General features: G+C 48.4%; 1 protein-coding gene across 1 annotated transcript; it reads right to left on the bottom strand.

Annotated features, from left to right (window-relative positions):
- Window positions 1-323: 323 nt before the first annotated feature.
- LOC140724401 (NACHT, LRR and PYD domains-containing protein 12-like) lies at window positions 324-11,539 on the bottom strand. Its single transcript, XM_073038850.1, is given in 13 exon segments — window positions 324-679; window positions 844-1,011; window positions 1,167-1,337; window positions 1,493-1,663; window positions 1,819-1,989; window positions 2,145-2,315; window positions 2,471-2,634; window positions 2,799-2,967; window positions 3,125-3,211; window positions 4,804-6,542; window positions 9,064-9,129; window positions 9,226-9,397; window positions 11,442-11,539. Coding segments are annotated over 10 exon segments (2,940 nt in total). The 5' UTR covers window positions 6,384-6,542; window positions 9,064-9,129; window positions 9,226-9,397; window positions 11,442-11,539; the 3' UTR covers window positions 324-591.
- Between the last annotated feature and the right edge of the window lie 10,854 nt (window positions 11,540-22,393).

Raw genomic sequence — 22,393 nt, 5'->3', positions numbered from 1 at the left:
GGTGTCCCAGACTGAGCCCCGGCACCCCCCCCCCCGGGACACCGGTGTCCCAGACTGAGCCCCGGCACCCCCCCCCCCCGGGACACCGGTGTCCCAGACTGAGCCCCGGCCCCCCCCCCGGGACACCGGTGTCCCAGACTGAGCCCCGGCACCCCCCCCCCCCGGGACACCGGTGTCCCAGACTGAGCCCCGGCACCCCCCCCCGGGACACCGGTGTCCCAGACTGAGCCCCGGCCCCCCCCCCGGGACACCGGTGTCCCAGACTGAGCCCCGCCCCCCCTCCCCGGGCTCCTCCTGTCCGGGTAATTCCCCGGGGGGGGGGGGTCACGCGGGAGAGTCTCGTACACGCACATCCGGCGGAAGTGGCGCCGCTGGACAACGGGCGGAAATACGTCACCGCGGGAGCGCTTCCGATATCACCGAGCTCGAGACCGCAGCCAGTTCCGTTAAAACCGTTGGGAATCAGCCCCGGCGCGCGGCCGTTAAAGGTAAGGGCTGGAGGTTAAAGGGGAGGGGGCAGTTAAAGGGGAGGGGGGGTTAAAGGGGAATGGGGAGTTAAAGGGGAGGGGGCAGTTAAAGGGGAGGGGATGTTCACAGATACACAAACAGTCCGGGTCTGAGTTCCTGCAGAGATCTCAGTTCCTTCTCCCCGGTCTCACTGAACCGATTCCCCCACAGCCTGAAACAGAATGGAGAATGAAGATGAAATAAACAGATCACACAACAGTGTCAGTAACAGGGGACCGGGGTTAATGTTTCAACAACACTCACAGACAAATATCACCAGAAAACCCGCGGATCCGCTGATATTTTATCACATTGAACATTAACACAAACACTCACACGATCCACTTCAGACTCGGGAGGGTCAGTATGAGGCGGCGGAGAGCGGGGACAGATCCGTCTGTCAGAGAGTTTCCACTCAGGTTCAGCCCCGTCAGTGATGGTTTTGTACTGAGAGCGGAGACGAGATCCTCGGCACCAGAATCTGTGAGACCGACATCCCTCAGCCTGGAGATGAGAGAGAGTGAGGGTGAAGGACACAGAGAGACAGGAGACGGTACAAATCCCCAGTGTTTATCAATAACACTATTACTGATTACATTAACGTTCAATGTCAGACACCCAGTGACTGTAAACACAATCTCCCACAGTCTGGTACTTACCACAGTTTCTGTATTTTACACTCCGGGTTCCTCAGAGCCGCAGACACCAGTTTCACTCCTGAATCTCCCAGGTCATTATTACTCAGGTACAGCTCCGTCAGTGATGGGTTTGTACTGAGAGCGGAGACAAGATCCTCGGCACCAGAATCTGTGAGACCGACATTGTACAGCCTGGAGATGAGAGAGAGTGAGGGTGAAGGACACAGAGAGACAGGAGACGGTACAGATCCCCAGTGTTTATCAGTAACACTATTACTGATCACATTAATGTTCGGTGTCAGACACCCAGTGACTGTAAACACAATCTCCCACAGTCTGGTACTTACTCCAGTTTCTGTATTTTACACTCCGGGTTCCTCAGAGCCACAGACACCAGTTTCACTCCTGAATCTCCCAGTTTATTATAACTCAGGTCCAGCTCCGTCAGGGATGGGTTTGTACTGAGAACGGAGGCGAGATCCTCGGCCCCAGAATCTGTGAGACCGACACTGTTCAGCCTGGAGATGAGAGAGAGTGAGGGTGAAGGACACAGAGAGACAGGAGACGGTACAAATCCCCAGTGTTTATCAGTAACACTATTACTGATCACATTAATGTTCAGTGTCAGACACCCAGTGATTGTAAACACAATCTCCCACAGTCTGGTACTTACCACAGTTTCTGTATTTTACACTCCGGGTTCCTCAGAGCCGCAGACACCAGTTTCACTCCTGAATCTCCCAGGTCATTATTACTCAGGTACAGCTCCGTCAGTGATGGGTTTGTACTGAGAGCGGAGACAAGATCCTCGGCACCAGAATCTGTGAGACCGACATTGTACAGCCTGGAGATGAGAGAGAGTGAGGGTGAAGGACACAGAGAGACAGGAGACGGTACAAATCCCCAGTGTTTATCAGTAACACTATTACTGATCACATTAATGTTCAGTGTCAGACACCCAGTGACTGTAAACACAATCTCCCACAGTCTGGTACTTACTCCAGTTTCTGTATTTTACACTCCGGGTTCCTCAGAGCCACAGACACCAGTTTCACTCCTGAATCTCCCAGTTTATTATAACTCAGGTCCAGCTCCGTCAGTGATGATTTTGTACTGAGAGCGGAGGCGAGATCCTCGGCCCCAGAATCTGTGAGACCGACATCCCACAGCCTGGAGATGAGAGAGAGTGAGGGTGAAGGACACAGAGAGACAGGAGACGGTACAAATCCCCAGTGTTTATCAGTAACACTATTACTGATCACATTAATGTTCAGTGTCAGACACCCAGTGACTGTAAACACACTCTCCCACAGTCTGGTACTTACCGCAGTCTCTGTATTTTACACTCCGGGTTCCTCAGAGCCACATACACCAGTTTCACTCCTGAATCTCCCAGTTTATTATTACTCAGGTCCAGCTCCGTCAGTGATGTGTTTGTACTGAGAGCAGAGGCGAGATCCTCGGCCCCTGAATCTGTGAGACCGACATACCCCAGCCTGGAGATGAGAGAGAGTGAGAGTGAAGGACACAGAGAGACAGGAGACGGTACAGATCCCCAGTGTTTATCAGTAACACTATTACTGATTTCATTAATGTTCAGTGTCAGACACCCAGTGACTGCAAGCATAATCTCCCACAGTCTGGTACTTACCGCAGTTTCTGTATTTTACACTTCGTGTTCCCTAGAGCCAGAAACACCAGTTTCGCTCCTGAATACCCCAGTTCATAATATTTCAGGTCCAGCTCCGTCAGGGATGGTTTTGTACTGAGAAAAGAGACGAGATCCTCGGCCCCAGAATCTGTGAGACCGACATCCCACAGCCTGGAGATGAGAGAGAGAGTGAGGGTGAAGGACACAGAGAGACAGGAGACGGTACAAATCCCCAGTGTTTATCAGTAACACTATTACTGATTACATTAATGTTCAGTGTCCGACACCCAGTGACTGTAAACACAATCTGCCACAGTCCGGTACTTACCACAGTTTCTGTATTTTACACTCCGGGTTCCTCAGAGCCGACAACACCAGTTTCACTCCTGAATCTCCCAGGTCATTCGCCCCAAGTCTAAACACAAACAGACAAATTGATGAACAAAGTGATACAAACCGTGGGACTGAGGGTAATTCTCTCAAGCGGATATTTCAGGAAACATTAAACCCTTCCGTAAATCACTGATCGGAGTTCCCATCACTGTCAATGTCCCTCACTGCCCAGCTCCAGGGTATTCACCCAATGTCAGTCATTTAGTCTGTTGCTGTGACCCTGTGAACTCCACATTTTCTGTCTCGTTCTCCGTTGCCTAGAAAAGTGTTACTGACCACAGAGTGTCAGAAGGGGCAGGGATGGGGGTGATATAGCCCCACAGTGAGGAAGCTTTGTGAATCGGGAAATGTCGATGGGAAATGGAGGAAGAGACCCCACCTGAGGGAACGGATGGAAAGACACAAGAGGAAAGGGATGGGGAAACGAGATCCCACAGGAGGAAGTGGGATGGGGAAAAGAGATACCACAGTTATGGGGGGATGGGGAAGGAGAGATCCCACCGGGGGACGGGGAAGAGAGATCCCACAGGAGAAAGGGGGATGAGGATGAGAGATCCCACAGGAGGAAGGGGGATGGGGATGAGAGATCCCACAGGAGGAAGAGGATGGGAAAGAGATATCCCACAGGAGGAAGAGGAAAGGGGAAGAGAGATCCTAGAGGAGGAAGTGGATGGGGAAGAGAGATCCCGCAGTAGGAAGCTGAATCAGGAAAAGAGATCTACAGGAGGAAGGGGATGGGGAGGAGATATCCCACAGGAAGAAAGGGATGGGGAAGAGATATCACACAGGAGGGAGGGGATGAGGAAATGAGATCCGGCAGGAAGAAGTGGGATGGGGAAGGGAGATCCCACAGGAAGAAGGGGATGGGGAAGAGGTCCCATAGGAGGAAGGAGATGGGGAAGAGAGATCCAACAGGAGGAAATGGATGGGGAAGAGAGATCCCACATGAGGAAGGAGGATGGGGAAGAGAGATCCCAGAGGAGGAAGGTGAATGGGGAAGAGAAATCCCACAGGAGGAAGCTGGATGTGGAAAAGTGATCCCGCAGTAGGAAATGGGATGGGGAAAAGAGTTACCACAGTTATGGGGGGATTGGGAAGAGAGTTCCCACCGGTGGAAGGGGGATAGGAAAGAGAGATCCTGCAGGAGGAATTGGGATGGGGAAAAGAGATCCCACAGGCGGAAGGGGGTTGGGGAAGAAACATCCCACAGGAGGAAGGGGATGAGGAAATGAGATCCCGCAGGAAGAACTGGGATGGGGAGAAGAGATCCCCCAGGAGTTGGGGGTTTGGGGAAGAGAGATCCCACAGGCAGAAGAGTGATGGGAATGAGAGATCCCACAGGAAGGGGGATAGGGAAAGTGATCCGACAGCAGGGAGATCCCACAGCAGGAACGGGGGTGTGGAAGAGAAATCTGACAATAGGAAGGGTAATGGCTAAGAGAAATCCAACAGGAAAAAGGGGGATGGGGAAGAGTGATCGCACAGGATGAAGGGCGTGGCATTTGTCACAATTCATCTCAATCTGATTTACTGCAGTTTTACCCAAATCCCTTTTCATTGAAACAGCACAATGGAACAGTTTCACAGTTCTGAGTGAGAGATAAATCAAGTTACCTCAACTCCTGGCACTTGTGCAGCCCGGGTCCCAGCCGCTGGATTCCTTCACACTGAATGTTGCAGCTCTCCAGGTTGAGATGTTTTATTGTATCACAGAGTCCGATGGCATGAGACAGGACCGCGCAGTCAACCGGGGTCAGTGTTATTCCACTGAATGAAAGTGTTTTCAGAGATCCCAGTGCAGCCTGAGCCAGTCCACGATTCTGAGACTCAAACAGGTAGTGCAATGTGTTCAGGAGTCTCCTTCTACCAGCTTCACTCTCCATGTTTCCACTCTGGCGTTTAACCTCCTCCTTCACCCAGTCAATCACCCGGCAGGTTGTTTGATGAGGAAATGGACCCAGAAACTCCTCCAGGCCCCGAGCTGTCATTGGGTTGGAGAGACCAGCAACAAAACGGAGAAATACCTCAAATCGCCCATCTTCCGTCTTGTGGGCTTCAGTGAGGAATTTCAGGATATCCTCGGGTTGTACAGTCAGGAATTGTGTGACTGCAGCTACAAACTCTTGGATGGTGAGGTGTGGGAATGTGTACACCACGCTGTGGGCAGAATCCTCTCTCTCCAAAAGCTCCATCAGGAACCCGGACAGGAACTGGGAAGGCTGCAGATTGAACTTGATCAAATCTCCGTCTGCAAACACAATCTTCTTCTCGGACACTCCTCTGTAGGCCATCTGACCCACCCTGAGTAACACATCACGGGGTCTCTCAATCTCAGGGCCGTGATTTTTCAGGATATTGTAAATATAGTAGGAGTACAGTTGAGTGATGGTCTTGGGAACTCTCTGCGGGTCCCTGACTCTTCGTGTGAAGAAGGGGCCCAGTGCCAGAGCGAGGATCCAGCAGTAGGAGGGGTTGTAGCTCATGGTGTACAGGATCTCGTTCTCCTGCACGTGTTTGAAAACAGCTTCCGCCACCATCTGATCTTCAAAATGCCTGATGAAATATTCCTTCCGTTACTCACCAACAAATCCCAGGATTTCAGCCCAGACACCGATATTCGCCTTTTTCAATAAATGTAACACAGTGGGGCGGGTGGTCACCAGCACTGAACACCCTGGGAGCAGCTTGCCCTGGATTAAACTGTACACTATGTCAGACACCTTGCACCGGAATTCAGGATCTGTGCATGAGTCCTGAGGGTCCGTGTTTCTCCGGCTGTCAGCAAAATCAATTGTGTCGTTGAATTCATCCAAACCATCAAATATAAATAGCATTCCCTCTGGGTTCTTCCACAGTGATTTCAGGACATTCCCGAGGTAAGGATAGAAAAACAGCACCAGGTTCGAGAGGTTTATTGTACAATTGATCGTGTTTAAATCTCGGAACTTGAAACTGAAGACGAACTGGAACTGTTGGTAAATTTTCCCCGTGGCCCAATCATAAACAATCTTTTGTACCATTGTTGTTTTCCCGATCCCCGGGACCCCGGCCACTGCTGCCGAACTCCCAGATTTGGATTTACTCCGGGAAAAGCTGCTCTGGAACAACTCATCAGTCCGGATTTTTTTCCAGCTCCCTGCGGAGATCTTTCTGTCTCCACTCCTCGTGGTCTCTGCCTCTTGCCAGCAGCTCATGTTCCACCAGTCTCCGATCTCGAACAGAAGAAATGACCGTGAGTTTGGCGTATCGATCAACCAGCTGGAAAACCTTCACCTTCTCCCTCATCAGGATCGTGTTCACTCTCAGTGTTTCAGTTTGTGCCCACAGAGTCTCCTTGTGTTTCTGTTGAACATCTTCCATGGGAACAGAGAACAGAGTCAAAATGTTAACTAGCTCAACTGACAAAGAACTTTATAACTACATTTCAATATTCAGTGTTTGAGGTTACATGAATTAATTCAATGCTTCCATGGATATTAGGACAGAAAGTAAAATTCTGTACACAGACACTGGAACTAACAGTGATGATTGTCCCAGAAAAATATCCAATCCTCATATTCTGACACTAATTACTGATGAAGGTGAACATTCCCTGATATCCTATTGCAATCCTGACTGCACTCCCGTTACAACATTTCACTATATTTAAAGCATTGTTGCGTCGTTAACAGATGATGTTAATGTTGACCTGGTGTGGGAATATGGAGAGCAGGACAACGTGCATTTTGGCAAAGCTGCACACTGGGGTGTCACGGGTGTCCACTGCTCTTGCATCAAAACAGGAGCAGAATATGCGGGAAATACTCAAGCCGGGCAGCGCCTGGGGGAGAATCGCAGTGAACTTGCGGATCGATAACCCTTCGGAATGACAAGAAATAAAATGGCTAGTTTGCAGTCCAACCGGGACACTCCGATATGGAGAGGAAGCTTTTGCCGATGTAGCAAGCTCCGTCTCTCCCTGCATCTGATGAACACAAAGGAACGGCAGAGATTGACACAGCTTGGCACCAGAGATGTTTCAGGAGATGCCAGTCTGCGTTGAACATTATTTAAGACTGCCTCAGGGGCTCTAGATCCACTGGGTTTACTCCCAAACTCTTCCCCATGAGGGGTACAGTTACAGAGCCGTGGATGTTTGACATCAGAGCTTTCCTGTTGCTGGGTGAGCTGCCAATCACGGCCGACCAGACCCATCTGCCCAAAGCGACAGGTTGTAAGGAACCAGTAACCCGCCTTTACCCCTTCTCCTGTCGGAAGAAACGCTTCCACCGGGCTTAGTGGCTGAGCCAAACGCCAGCATACCAGCTGCCCGTTTTCCTGCTGTTCCCACGTCTGCAGATCCCAACAGTCACCAACGACCGTGCCATCATTCAGCAACACACACACACACACACACACACACACACACACACACACACACACACACACACACACACACACACACACACACACACACACACACACACACACACACACACACACACACACACACACACACACACACACCCCTACCAGGGAAGAGAAAAGGACTTAGGGTACTGGATGTATCTTATGGAACTTGGAACTTCTGTTAACCAACCAAGGGAGACAATCAAATGTTTTTCGATACAATATAACATTGAAAGATGTCTGCTTTCCTCAGTGTTTGATATAGAATTACATAATTTATTATCAGTTGTTCCTTAAATTCGTTCATACGCTAAAGGTATTCTCTCTGCTTTTCTGTACGTATTATGGTTATCTAAATAAGTGGTTATTGTTTATGAGATACATAATGTTACAATTTTATATATAAAATTCTCTTATTATTAGGAGCCAGTAATAACATAGTAGGTGACCATTCAATAGTCATAAATGCAGAATTAAAGCTATCCTTGAGGCTGCTGGTACGTACCTTCAGCTTTTTATATTTTCTGCCGCATGGGAGTATGAAAGGGAGAATGTTTGAGGGTTCATCAGCAAGGCTTTGGGTGGGGCTTGTGTCTGGCTAACTTAATTGAGTTCCTCCAGGAGGTGACAAAGGTGATGGATGAAGTTACAGATGGATGTTGTCTACTTGGATATTGGTAGAATCTTTGACAAGGTTCCCAATGGGAGGCTCATACACAAGGTTAACATGCCTGGGAACTGTGGTGAATTGCCCTGGCTGGCGGGGAACCATATTGTGAGAAATTGCTTTCGCTGGCAGGTGGTGAATCTGTGAAAAAATTGTCATAGATGGCAGAGGAAGACAAGTCAATGGTCATACTAAAATGCAAGTCTATGTTCCTGATTCGGAAGAACATCAACATTTACAGAAGGCAAGATAATGGGGTTGAGAGGAATTGCGGAGCAAATTCACTGAGCTGAATGGCTTAACTGTCTGCTTAAGTATGATGGTTTTAAGGTGCATCTAGAGTATTGTGTTCACTTCTGATTGTCCAGCACTGCGGATGATTGGAGAGGGTGCAGAACAGGTTCACCTGGATGTTGCTTGGATTCGGTGGCATGTGAGGCAAGTACAGCTTTGAGAATCAAAATTGAGTGCAGCTGCTTTACGATGGAGGAGGTGCTTGGGAATCTGAAAGGTCTGAAGAGAGAAAGGTCACCTGGACTGGGTCATACAGTGTGTCAGGAGCCTGTCTGGGGATACCCAGAGCATTAGGACCCGGAGTGGAGGGTTCAGCAGACACAAGGGCTGGATGAATACATTAACAGCTGGAACAGCTGGAAAAATACACTTTACAATGTTCAGGCTGCAACGAGAGATGATCTGAATTGTAACCTGAAACCAGAGATCGGCGAATGATTGATGGTGGATTTTCATTCCCAGATTCTGCCAAGTCACAGTCTAACATTTGAGATGTGGTTTGAACTGAGCATTTCATCACTCACCTGTCAGTTCAGTGGGTAACTCAGACAACCCTTGTGCGATGTTTATGTATTCCTCTGGGTCAGGACCTGTTTAAATCAAAAAAAAAGAGTTCATGAAAACAGAACTAAAATAATTACAACTATTTAATGTGCCTTTGTGTTCAGTGCATGTTTTTAACATACCGAGCTCCTGTATTTCCCTCAGTATCCTGTCCAACTTCGGTAACTCAGTCCTCCACATCAGAAAGGATTCCCACATCGCCCTCCGGGCCCGGGAGCCTTTGCCATTCACCAAACTGACGAAGAGTCTGGAACTCTCTGTCCGGTTGCCCTTCTCTGTCAGTTCAGTGACTTTCTATAAAAGCAAACAATTAATTTATTGTGGAGTAGATGGACAGACATGGCGAATCTCACTGTTTAATATTCATCCTGGATTAATGAGCTGAGGTGAATTTGACCGACGGTCCTGATAAGATGCAAAATTAATTTTAGACTGAATGCCTGTTCAACAGTCCAGATATGCAGCCCTTGCACTTATGTCATACAACGATATGACGATTACAGCACAGTAACACAGTCCGTGCCGAGCGCTTACTCTCACCTAGTCCCACCTGCCTGCACTCAGCCCATAACCCTCCATTCCCTTCCTGTCCATATACATATCCATTTTTTAAAATGACAGTATTCAACCTGTCTTTGCCACTTCTACTGTAAGCTTATTCCACACAGTTACCACTCTCTGAGTAAAGAAGTTCCCTCTCGTGTTACCCCTAAACTTTTGCCCCCAACTCTCAACTCATGTACTCTTGTTTGTATCTCCCCTACTCTTAATGAAAAAAAGCCTATGCACGTCAACTCTATCTATGCCCTCATAATTTTAAATGCCTCTATCAAGTTCGCCCCTCAAACTTCAACGCACTAAAGAATAAAGACTTAACTTGTTCAACCTTTCTCTGTACTTAGGTGCTGAGACACAAGTAACACGGTAGTAAATCTCCTCTGTACTCTCTATATTTTGTTGACATCTTTCCTATAATTCGGTGGCCAGAACTGTACACAATACTCCAAATTTGGCCTTACCAATGCCTTGTACAATATATCTTTACTTCCCATCTCCTCTACTCAATGCTCTGATTTATAAAGGCCAGCATACCAAAAACTTTCTTCACCAGCCTATCCACATGAGATTCCACCTTCAGGGAACTATGCACCATTATTACTAGTTCACTGTGTTATACTGCACTCTTCAACGCCCTACCATTTACCATGTATGTCCTATTTTGATTAGTCCTACAAAAATAAAGCACCTCACACTTATCAGCATTAAACTCAATCTGCAAACTTTCAGCCCACTCTTCTAACTGTCCTAAATCTCTCTGTAAGATTTGAAAACTACTTCATTTTCCACAACGCCACCTATCTTAGTATCATTTGCATACTTAGTAATCCAATTTACCACCCCATCATCAGGATCATTAATGGATATGACAAACAACATTAGACCCAGTACAGATCCCTGATGCACACCACTAGTCACCAGTCTCCAATCTGACATACAGTTATCCACCACTACTCTCTGGCATCTCCCATCCAGCCACTGAATCCATTTTACTACTTCAATATTAATACCTAACGATTGAGACTTCCTAACTAACCTTCCGTGCGGAACCTTGTCAAAGGTCTGACTGAGGTCCGGTACACGGATAAATACAGCAGGTGTGAGAGGAGAAGGTGACTCTGAACCTGCGGTTCCCAGTGCTCCCCACCTGAACAGCTGAAACAGATCTACTGAAGACAAAGGTCTGACTGAGGTCCGCTACACGGATAAATACAGCAGGTGTGAGAGGATAAGGTGACTCTGAACCTGCAGTTCCCAGTGCTCCCCACCTGAACAGCTGAAACAGAGCTACTGAAGTCAAAGGTCTGACTGAGGTCCGGTACACGGATAAATACAGCAGGTGTGAGAGGAGAAGGTGACTCTGAACCTGCAGTTCCCAGTGCACCCCACCTGAACAGCTGAAACAGATCTACTGAAGTCAAAGGTCTGACTGAGGTCCGGTACACGGATAAATACAGCAGGTGTGAGAGGAGAAGGTGACTCTGAACCTGCGGTTCCCAGTGCTCCCCACCTGAACAACTGAAACAGATCTACTGAATTCAAAGGTCTGACTGAGGTCCGGTACACGGATAAATACAGCAGGTGTGAGAGGAGAAGGTGACTCTGAACCTGCAGTTCCCAGTGCTCCCCACCTGAACAGCTGAAACAGATCTACTGAGGATAAGTCAGAGATCAAAGTCTCCATTGCCATGTAGAACTCCTAGAACGTGCAGGAGATTAATATCGATCACTATCCCCTCTGATACCAGCAGTTCGGTGACAATACACTAAATACACTCACCTCATTTTCTTCTCTACTGAAATGTCCCTCCTTTGTCAGCATCCAACCGAGTCTTTCAACTTTTTCTTCAATTGCATGTTTGAGTCTGTCCCTGTAGAACTTGCTCAGTTGGTACAGTCGATACTCGCCCCCCTCTGCCAGGAGGTCGGAGATTGTAAATTCTGTCTCTGCGAATATAAAATGAGAATGTAGTCACAAACTCAAATATCACTTATCTCCATTGCTTCACCCAACTCAACAAACCAGTCATGTCTTGAACCTCAGTGTTTACCTGCTTTCTACTGGAAACACGTATTTTGCCGTAATCTCCAACACTGGCCTTAAAAAACCGACCCATCAATGCGCTGTGCTAGACGTTCCCAGAAGGAACCCATTCACCAGAAACCTGTCTCTCAAATCGTCCCATCCACTCACCGATTTCAGTTTAAAATGGACAATAGATGTTGGGACTGTCGCTTCCCAGAGATACTCTCTCTATCCTGGCGAATGCATTTCCCATAAATCATATCCTGGAAATACTCTCTTACCGAGCTGACAGGTAGTCGCCTCACTTGTGCCGGTTCCAGGGTCCTGCTCTGTGTCTCTGACGTCACTGTCTCTGGGCTGACAGGAAGTCGCCTCACTTGTGCCGGTTCCAGGGTCCTGCACAGTGTCTCTGACGTCACTGTCTCTGGGCTGACAGGCAGTCGCCTCACTTGTGCCGGTTCCAGGGTCCTGCTCAGTGTCTCTGACGTCACTGTCTCTGGGCTGACAGGCAGTCGCCTCACTTGTGCCGGTTCCAGGGTCCTGCTCAGTGTCTCTGTCGTCACTGTCTCTGGGCTGACAGGCAGTCGCCTCACTTGTGCCGGTTCCAGGGTCCTGCTCAGGGTCTCTGACGTCACTGTCTCTGGGCTGACAGGCAGTCGCCTCACTTGTGCCGGTTCCAGGGTCCTGCTCAGTGTCTCTGACGTCACTGTCTCTGGGATGACAGGCAGTCGCCTCACTTGTGCTGGGTCCAGGGTCCTGCTCAGTGTCTCTGACGTCACTGTCTCTGGGCTGACAGGCAGTCGCCTCACTTGTGCCATTTCCAGGGACCTGCTCAGTGTCTCTGACGTCACTGTCTCTGGGCTGAATTTGCTCCTCCTCCTCTGCGGCCGGACCGCATTCCATTGGGACATTGCTCTCAATCTGACCGTGCTTTGGAACCTTGCTTCCCGTGTCCCGATCACATTCCCTCGATGAGCTGCCGGGTAAAAGCCTCTTGAGGACTTTCTGTACCCGATTTAATTTCCCACCTGCTGTAAATGATGAATTGCAGGTTTAGAGTGATTTGTGCTCGAACAAGGATTCACAATGGGTGTCTGCAATGGAGCCAGGAAACCGGCTGACCGGATTTGGAGTGGGACTGTGCTGGTGAATGTGAACCACACATCCTGCTAGGTGACCATCCCGGTAAGCCAGTGAGTGGACACATCCACTCCCAGAAAAAGAACTGAATAGACACAGTAATACTGATCACCGACTACGCATTAGCTGAACACACCAATAATCAGCGGTTATTAATGCAAAGGCATTAGGTGATACCGGGAATTATCACTGGGATTATTTCCCACAAACTTAAATCTCCCTGGATCACAAACTGTCCAGTCACCTGTGTCACTCACAGACAAGCCACTGGATTACTCGTGGTCCGATCCTCCAGATCAAACGTTCTCCGGTTGCTTTGTCACACACTGTCTTGTCCCCTGGGTCAAAGACTGACCACTGCCTTGAGATGGACAACGTCCCGTCCCCTGGGTTATAGATTGAACATAACCTTGAAGCCCATGATGCCTGGTCCCCTGGGTCCCATCCCGTCTCCTGGATAATAATTGTCATGTAGCAACTATACAAGTCATTGGCAAAGGGAGAGTCTTGCGTGCAGTTCCAGTAGCTAAACAAAGTCTCGCTGAGAGAGCTTTGCATTTGCTAAGGATGCAGTTGCTAACAATCTACAGGATGGATGTGATTCAGCTGGAAGGAGTGTCGGGGAGATTCACAAGTACTTTACCGGATGGGGTTGTTTGTTATCTGGTTCGTCTGGGACAGTTTGCCCCGGAACATGGGAGCTTGAAGGGTAAACTTGTACATGTAAAACAGAATCAGAATCAGGTTTATTATCACCGGCATGTGACGTGAAATTTGTTAACTTAGCAGCAGCAGTTCAATGCAATAGGTAATCTAGCAGGGAAAAATCATAATGGATAAAATTTTAAAAAATTAATAAGTAAACCAATTACGTATATTGAATAGATTTTTTTAAAATATGCAAAAACAGAAAGACTGTATATTTTGAACAAAGTAAGGTAGTGTCCAAAGATTCAATGTCCATTTAGGAATGGGATGGCAGAGAGGACGAATCTGTTCCTGAATCGCTGAGTGTGTGCCTTCAGGCTTCTGTACCTCCTCCCTGATGGTAACAGTGAGAAAAGGGCATGCCCTAGGTGCTGGATGTCGTTAATAATGGACGCTGCCTTTCTGAGACACCACTCCCTGAATATTTACAACTTCCGGCAGCTTCTCTCGGTCCTGTGCAGTAGCCCCTCCATCCCAGACAGTGACAGACAGATGCAGACCACAAATGAAGTGTCTCCTGATCCTCAGCCATTTCCAAGGCTGGCAAAGTTCTCGGCTCGGCTACAGAAAACAGAGTTCGGAAAACTCCCCTCATCTACTTTGCGCAGCGAGGGGGGAGTTGAGAGCTGCCCTGACAAAACCTGAAATGTTGTATTATCGCACAAGCTTTGAAATCCAGGAAATGCTCTTGTCACCTGCCTCTGAATTTTGTAAATGAATGTTGAAGATGTCTTTCACCTCTAAACAGGCCCTGATGTGCAACAGACCCTGAACCTAGATAATGTTGTAGGGGTGGAACTGGACTCTCTGACGGTGGTGTCTAAAAAGAGGATGCTGTTCAAGTTGCATGCCATCTTGGAAAATGCTCCCCTCCACTCCATAATTTACTGGTTAGGCACAGGAGTACGTTCAGCCAGAGACTCATTCCACCGAGATGCAACGCAGAGCGTCATAGGAAGTCATTCCTGCCTGTGGCCATCAAATTTACAACTCCTCCCTCTGAGTGTCAGACACCCTGAGCCAATAGGCTGGACCTGGACTCATTCCCACTTGGCATGATTAAATTATTATTATTTATGGTTTTATATTGCTATACTTCTACACTATCCGTGGTTGGTGCGGCTGTAACGAAATCCAATTTCCCTCGGGATCAATAATGTATGTCCGTCTGTCTGTAGACTTTTACGTAACAAACAGCACCGCTGTCACATTCCTGTTTGTGTTTCACTCTCACGCTGCTGATTCAGGGTCTCCGGCTCCTTTCACTCAGGTGAAGCTTTGCCTGGTGAGTGGAGTCATTCGACCATTACTGGTGTCAGGTCCCTGCGCTGGAACTGTTGGACCGATCGATTACACAAAGTCACTTTACCAGTGGGATCAATGACACTGCTTGATGAAACTTTTTCTCTGCCCTGTTAGCGCCTGTGTAAGCTTCTTTTTCTGAACTATTGTGCACCAACAGGGCAGAAGTTTAGTTATAAAGGTCCAGGTGAACATACCTGTAGCCATTCTGATTCTGGCTGACGGTTGTTGATTGTCGTCGTCTTGTTTACACTCTGATCCCGGTGCAGGACAGCTCCACTTGCTGGTGATGCCCTGAATTAAACACAACAAGCAGACAGTGAGTCAGAGAGAGTTGGATTACTTTGCAAATGTGACAGTACAGCCATTCTCTGTATCAGAGCCGCAGTTCGCATCAACTTCCAAACCATGTCTGTATGTCTGTCCAGTGATATCTGGAGCATCCTTTCGATAGAGGCACAGAGCAACAGATCACAGATACTGACCCTTCAGCCCATCGAGACAATGCTGACCACAGTGTACACTGAGATGGTCCTAATTTTCAGGCCTTTAGTACAGGGTCAAACAGGAACATAACTTCATTGTAAAACCTAATTCTGCTTAATCACAGATTCGCAGGTTCTGACAATTTATTAGTAGAAAAGCAACTGATGACGACAGGGTAGGTAAATATAAATTATTGGTTGGCATTTGCTAGTTAGGACTGAGTGAAATGTGGTGCTGGGACATTTGGCTTCAAGGGGGTTTGCTTTCAGCAGAGGCTCGCACGCCGATATACTCGAGGGCAAGTATATCATTGCAGCTTGCAATAGACGGAGGAGTCAATGACATGTTGCTGTAGTTCATGGTGATTCCACATTTCTGCAATCACTGCAGCAGGAAACAAAAGCGGCGTCTTCTAACGGGAGGAAATTCTCCACACATTTTGAGATAATTGTGACGTAACACAGACGAAGCAAGGAAAGGTCAGAGGTGATGTTGGAAATGGACAAGCAATGTGAGGGAATGTGCGTGGCTTCGCAGAGCTGATGCTGACATCTGCAATGATTGCGACTGAGTCTGATAGAGGCATAAATGGTATTTCTAGGCTTACTCAGTCTGACTCCAGCTATTTTCTACCTTCCTTGGTACAGAAATGTAATGTCTAAAGAACTAGCGTTTGAGTGAATGAGACTCACCAAACTTTCTCCTGAATGAGTCAATGGAAACTCTGATTCTGACTGAGGGTAAGTTGTTCTACTCAGAGAGGTGTGGATCCCCGGATTGCCCTGTCTGTTATGGAGGTGGAAGCAAATACAATGGGGGCTTTTAAGTGAAGTTTAGATAAGCACATGGGTGTGAGGAAGATTGAGAGGTTATGGACATTGTGTAGGAGGGAGTCATTAGTATATTTCGGGGGGTGTTGATTTACTTTTCCGCAGGTTTGGCACACCATTGTGGCGGGAAGGCCTGTTCCTGCGATGTATTGTTCCATGTTCTGTTCTATCTTCAGCACCAGGAGTTTCTCTTTGTCTCCCACTGCCAGATGGACAGGTGACAGTCAGGGGGAATTTCCATATACGAATTGAATTCTGAAACCCCGGTCTCTTTCTACCGGTGCAAACACAGAACAGCGTATTTAACCACAGCCTCTCCTTGTGAGGGATGGAACGGGGACTCGTTCTCTGCTTTGCTTCCAAAGGAACTTCACAACCAAACACCTGAGCACAGAACAGAAATACTCGCTCAGCATCTCATAAATCCGGACAGCTTGATCCCCTGACTCATTTTATCTGGATCAGATCAGGTGTGGTATCCCAGGTCCAACCTCAGAGGGTCACAGCCCACACCGAGAGACTCTCACATCTTTCCCACACCTCACACTGGGTGTTCCCACAGCCCACACCGAGAGACTCTCACATCTTTCCCACACCTCACACTGGGAGTTCCCACAGCCCACACCGAGAGACTCTCACATCTTTCCCACACCTCACACTGGGTGTTCCCACAGCCCACACCGGGAGACTCTCACATCTTTCCCACACCTCACACTGGGAGTTCCCACATCTCACACCGAGAGACTCTCACATCTTTTCCACACCTCACACTGGGAGTTCCCACAGCCCACACCGAGAGACTCTCACATCTTTCCCACACCTCACACTGGGAGTTCCCACATCTCACACCGAGAGGCTCTCACATCTTTCCCACACCTCACACTGGGAGTTCCCACATCCCACACCGAGAGACTCTCTCATCTTTCCCACACCTCACACTGGGAGTTCCCACATCTCACACCGAGAGACTCTCACATCTTTCCCACACCTCACACTGGGTGTTCCCACAGCCCACACCGAGAGACTCTCACATCACTCCCACACCTCACACTGGGAGTTCCCACAGCCCACACTGAGAGACTCTCTCATCTTTCCCACACCTCACACTGGGTGTTCCCACAGCCCACACCGAGAGACTCTCACATCACTCCCACACCTCACACTGGGAGTTCCCACAGCCCACACCGAGAGACTCTCTCATCTTTCCCACACCTCACACTGGGAGTTCCCACATCTCACACCGAGAGACTCTCACATCTTTCCCACACCTCACACTGGGAGTTCCCACATCCCACACCGAGAGACTCTCTCATCTTTCCCACACCTCACACTGGGAGTTCCCACATCTCACACCGAGAGACTCTCACATCTTTCCCACACCTCACACTGGGTGTTCCCACAGCCCACACCGAGAGACTCTCACATCACTCCCACACCTCACACTGGGAGTTCCCACAGCCCACACTGAGAGACTCTCTCATCTTTCCCACACCTCACACTGGGAGTTCCCACATCTCACACCGAGAGACTCTCACATCTTTCCCACACCTCACACTGGGAGTTCCCACAGCCCACACCGAGAGACTCTCACATCTTTCCCACACCTCACACTGGGTGTTCCCACAGCCCACACCGAGAGACTCTCACATCTTTCCCACACCTCACACTGGGTGTTCCCACAGCCCACACCGAGAGACTCTCACATCTTTCCCACACCTCACACTGGGAGTTCCCACAGCCCACACCGAGAGACTCTCACATCTTTCCCACACCTCACACTGGGTGTTCCCACAGCCCACACCGGGAGACTCTCACATCTTTCCCACACCTCACACTGGGAGTTCCCACATCTCACACCGAGAGACTCTCACATCTTTTCCACACCTCACACTGGGAGTTCCCACAGCCCACACCGAGAGACTCTCACATCTTTCCCACACCTCACACTGGGAGTTCCCACATCTCACACCGAGAGGCTCTCACATCTTTCCCACACCTCACACTGGGAGTTCCCACATCCCACACCGAGAGACTCTCTCATCTTTCCCACACCTCACACTGGGAGTTCCCACATCTCACACCGAGAGACTCTCACATCTTTCCCACACCTCACACTGGGTGTTCCCACAGCCCACACCGAGAGACTCTCACATCACTCCCACACCTCACACTGGGAGTTCCCACAGCCCACACTGAGAGACTCTCTCATCTTTCCCACACCTCACACTGGGTGTTCCCACAGCCCACACCGAGAGACTCTCACATCACTCCCACACCTCACACTGGGAGTTCCCACAGCCCACACCGAGAGACTCTCTCATCTTTCCCACACCTCACACTGGGAGTTCCCACATCTCACACCGAGAGACTCTCACATCTTTCCCACACCTCACACTGGCAGTTCCCACATCCCACACCGAGAGACTCTCTCATCTTTCCCACACCTCACACTGGGTGTTCCCACAGCCCACACCGAGAGACTCTCACATCACTCCCACACCTCACACTGGGAGTTCCCACAGCCCACACCGAGAGACTCTCACATCTTTCCCACACCTCACACTGGGAGTTCCCACATCTCACACCGAGAGACTCTCACATCTTTCCCACACCTCACACTGGGAGTTCCCACAGCCCACACCGAGAGACTCTCACATCTTTCCCACACCTCACACTGGGTGTTCCCACAGCCCACACCGAGAGACTCTCACATCTTTCCCACACCTCACACTGGGAGTTCCCACAGCCCACACCGAGAGACTCTCACATCTTTCCCAGACCTCACACTGGGTGTTCCCACAGCCCACACCGAGAGACTCTCACATCTTTCCCACACCTCACACTGGGAGTTCCCACATCCCACACCGAGAGACTCTCACATCTTTCCCACACCTCACACTGGGAGTTCGCACATCTCACACCGAACGACTCTCTCATCTTTCCCACACCTCACACTGGGAGTTCCCACATCTCACAGCGAGAGACTCTCGCATCTCTCCCACACCTCACACTGGGTGTTCCCACAGCCCACACCGAGAGACTCTCACATCTTTCCCACACCTCACACTGGGAGTTCCCACATCTCACACCGAGAGACTCTCACATCTTTCCCACACCTCACACTGGGAGTTCCCACATCTCACACCGAGAGACTCTCACATCTTTCCCACACCTCACACTGGGAGTTCCCACATCTCACACCGAGAGACTCTCACATCTTTCCCACACCTCACACAGGGAGTTCCCACATCTCACAATGAGAGATTCATGCTACTAATATCCAGCCCCCGGAGACGTCTGCGTCATTGCGGAAGGAGGAACATCAAGCCGCGTCTGTAAAAGCACCGACGCAGACCGAAGCCCAGACACTGCCAGTTCCATATTCCTGGAGTCCCCATCCCAAGATTGTATCTCAAGCACCAACTCTCTCAGGGCTCTTTGCTGCCGGTAATATGCGGCAGTGTCTCAGCTAATCCCAGTTCAAAAACATACACTCCCACACCAACCCATGGCAGAACTGGAGCCTGATGATCCTTTGTCTGGACGGGCATCAGCCGGGAAACGTGGGCATTGCGTCACAAAGAGGGCGCTGATACTTGTCTCCACAGTTACACTGAGCACAGTTGTTCATTATTTTACTGTTGAGTGCGGTGTAGCCCAGGACAATTAGCAGCCCCTTTCCTCGTCGTGTAACAGGAACAAAATGTTTTAAATATAAAATTGAAAATATAGCACTCAGTACAAGAGATTTTGTCATGTTCTTTTGACGTAGAAATGATTCACTGTCTGCAGGATGTTTGAGACCCAGAACAGAATTGCATAAATACTATCCCTGCAATCTTCTTCATTCCATCCCGGACAGTAAATGTTCAAAGCATCCTCGTCTCTGAGGCCACTGTCTCTCCTCTGAGAGACCAGAGAGCGAGAAACATGTTCAACACTCTCTACAGCTCTGGTGAGCTGTTGCCCTGGCGACGGAGGAAGTGGCTCGCAAAGATAACCGAGCGGGGAAATAACAAACTCAGTGTCACATGTTCTCAGTTTCATTGTGACGAAGTTGAACTGAACATTCAGCCATTTTGTAATGGTGACACTAAAATTCCGGTGGTTGTTTTTACCCTGTCGAGGTGCATTCGGTAAATCTCATGGTGGTTCCAGCTCTACAGAACTCTCAGCGGCGTAGATGCTGGTCCAACATAAAAACAAATTGTTGGATACGACCCTTCCGCCAAAAAATGTTGATGATGTGCAGAAGTTTCAATTGAGATTTGCAGAGCCCTTAGAGCACAGACACAGGACTGTTAGCCCATCCAGTCCGTACCGTGTTCGGTGTGGTCCCATCCCCCCGCACCCAGACCACAGCCCTCTATACCTCTCTCATCGAGATACCCAAACAAACATCGCTCAAATACCACAATCGAACCTTCATCTCTCACTTCTGCTGGGAGCTTGTTCCGTATTCGCACCACCCAATGAGTGAAGTAGTTCCCCCTCAGATTCCCCTTCAATGTGTCAGTTTTTGCCCCAAATCCATGATCTTACCCAGCCTGAGGGGAAAATGTCTCCCTGCATTCACCCAGCTTATAGCATCATAGATTTCTGTATCTCTAGCAGGGGTTCCCAACTTGGGGTCCATAGACCCTTCCTTTAATTGTAGGGCAAAATGGCTTAGAAAAGTTGGAACCCTGCTAGGGTACCCCGTCATTCACTTGTATTCCAGGTAACAAAGTTTAACCTGTTAAAACTATCACTATAATTAATTCCTGAAATACCAGCAATGTCCGTGTAATTTTCCCTGCACTCTTTCACGCTTATCGGTAACTTTCCTCCAAGTAGCTGACCAGAACTGCAGACAATTCTGCCTATTGTAGAATCACGGTGCCCTTTTCAACTTTAGCATTAATATCCCAACCCCTCTTCGTAATAGCCTGCGTTGTGAAGGTCAATCTGCCCAAAACTCCCTTTATGACTCTGGTGCTACCTTAAAGGAATTGTGGATCTGTAACATCCACGCCAGGACAATCAGGCTCAAAACAGTTATTTTCCCCAAGTAGTAAGCCTGATCAACACCTCTACTCACTAACCCGCGCTCCACACCCCACCCACTACCAGTTTAATATTTCCTGACAGTTCCAGACACTCCTGTGCCTAACGTTACTTTATGGACAGACAATCAATGTCCATCTCCGTATGTCCAGACATTCCTGTGCCTAACGTCACTTTATGGACAGACAATCAATGTCAGTCTCCGTACGTCGACACTCCTGTGCCTAACGTCACTTTATGGACAATCAATGTCACTCTCCGTATGTCCAGACATTCCTGTACCCACCGTCAACTTCTGAACATAGAATCAATGTCATAGACCAGACAATTGTGCAATATTGCAAAGGAAGAATCGCTGAATCAAAAATGCAATGAACGAGAAGGCTATATTAACAACAGCAAAGATATGCACAAAAAAAGTAAATTACTGGGATTAAGGAAACCTCCTCTGCAGGATGCATAACAGATCAATAAAGTATGTGAGAGCTGGATTCAGTATAGAGAGCAGCTTTTTCTGAAGATAATAGAGGGGAACCCCCAGATATTAAACACCCTAATTCTGGCCCACCGATTGCCAAAGAAGAAATAACTAAAGCAATGAAAAGCATGAATCATGGTAAGGCCACTGGACCTGATGAAATATCAATGGAACTGATACACGCCCAAGAAGATCTGGGCATAGACATTCTTTCTGAAGTATTTAATGGCGGATATGAGTCTGGTGTATTCCCTGACGATTTCTTGAAATCAGTGTTTATAACTCTGCCTAAAATTCCTGGAACTTTTGACTGAAAATTATAGAAGAATCAGTCTTACGAATCACATAATAAGGATTTTGTTGAGAATTGTTCTGAGTCGAATTAAAAACAAGTTAAGGCCAGAAATTTCTAAACTGCAATAAGGGTCTATTTAGGATAGAGGAGCTAGGAACGCAATTTTCATACTACGAATACTTTCAGAAAGTGAAATTGAATATCAAAATGATGTATTTTTATGATTTATTGAGTTCACTAAAGCATTCGACGAAGTTAACATGAAAAATTATTTCAAATTCTCAGTAAACTAAATATTGACGGAACGGACCAATAATCTCTTCAAAATGTATTTTGGAATCAAATGGTGGAGGTAAAAATTGATGATTTAATAAGTATTTGGACTAAAATTCAAACAGGAGTTAGGCAGAGATGCGCTGCC

Source organism: Hemitrygon akajei, unplaced genomic scaffold (assembly GCF_048418815.1).
Source record: "Hemitrygon akajei unplaced genomic scaffold, sHemAka1.3 Scf000205, whole genome shotgun sequence".
Classification (NCBI taxonomy): Eukaryota; Metazoa; Chordata; class Chondrichthyes; order Myliobatiformes; family Dasyatidae; genus Hemitrygon; species Hemitrygon akajei.
This window is presented reverse-complemented; position numbering and strand designations above follow the sequence as displayed.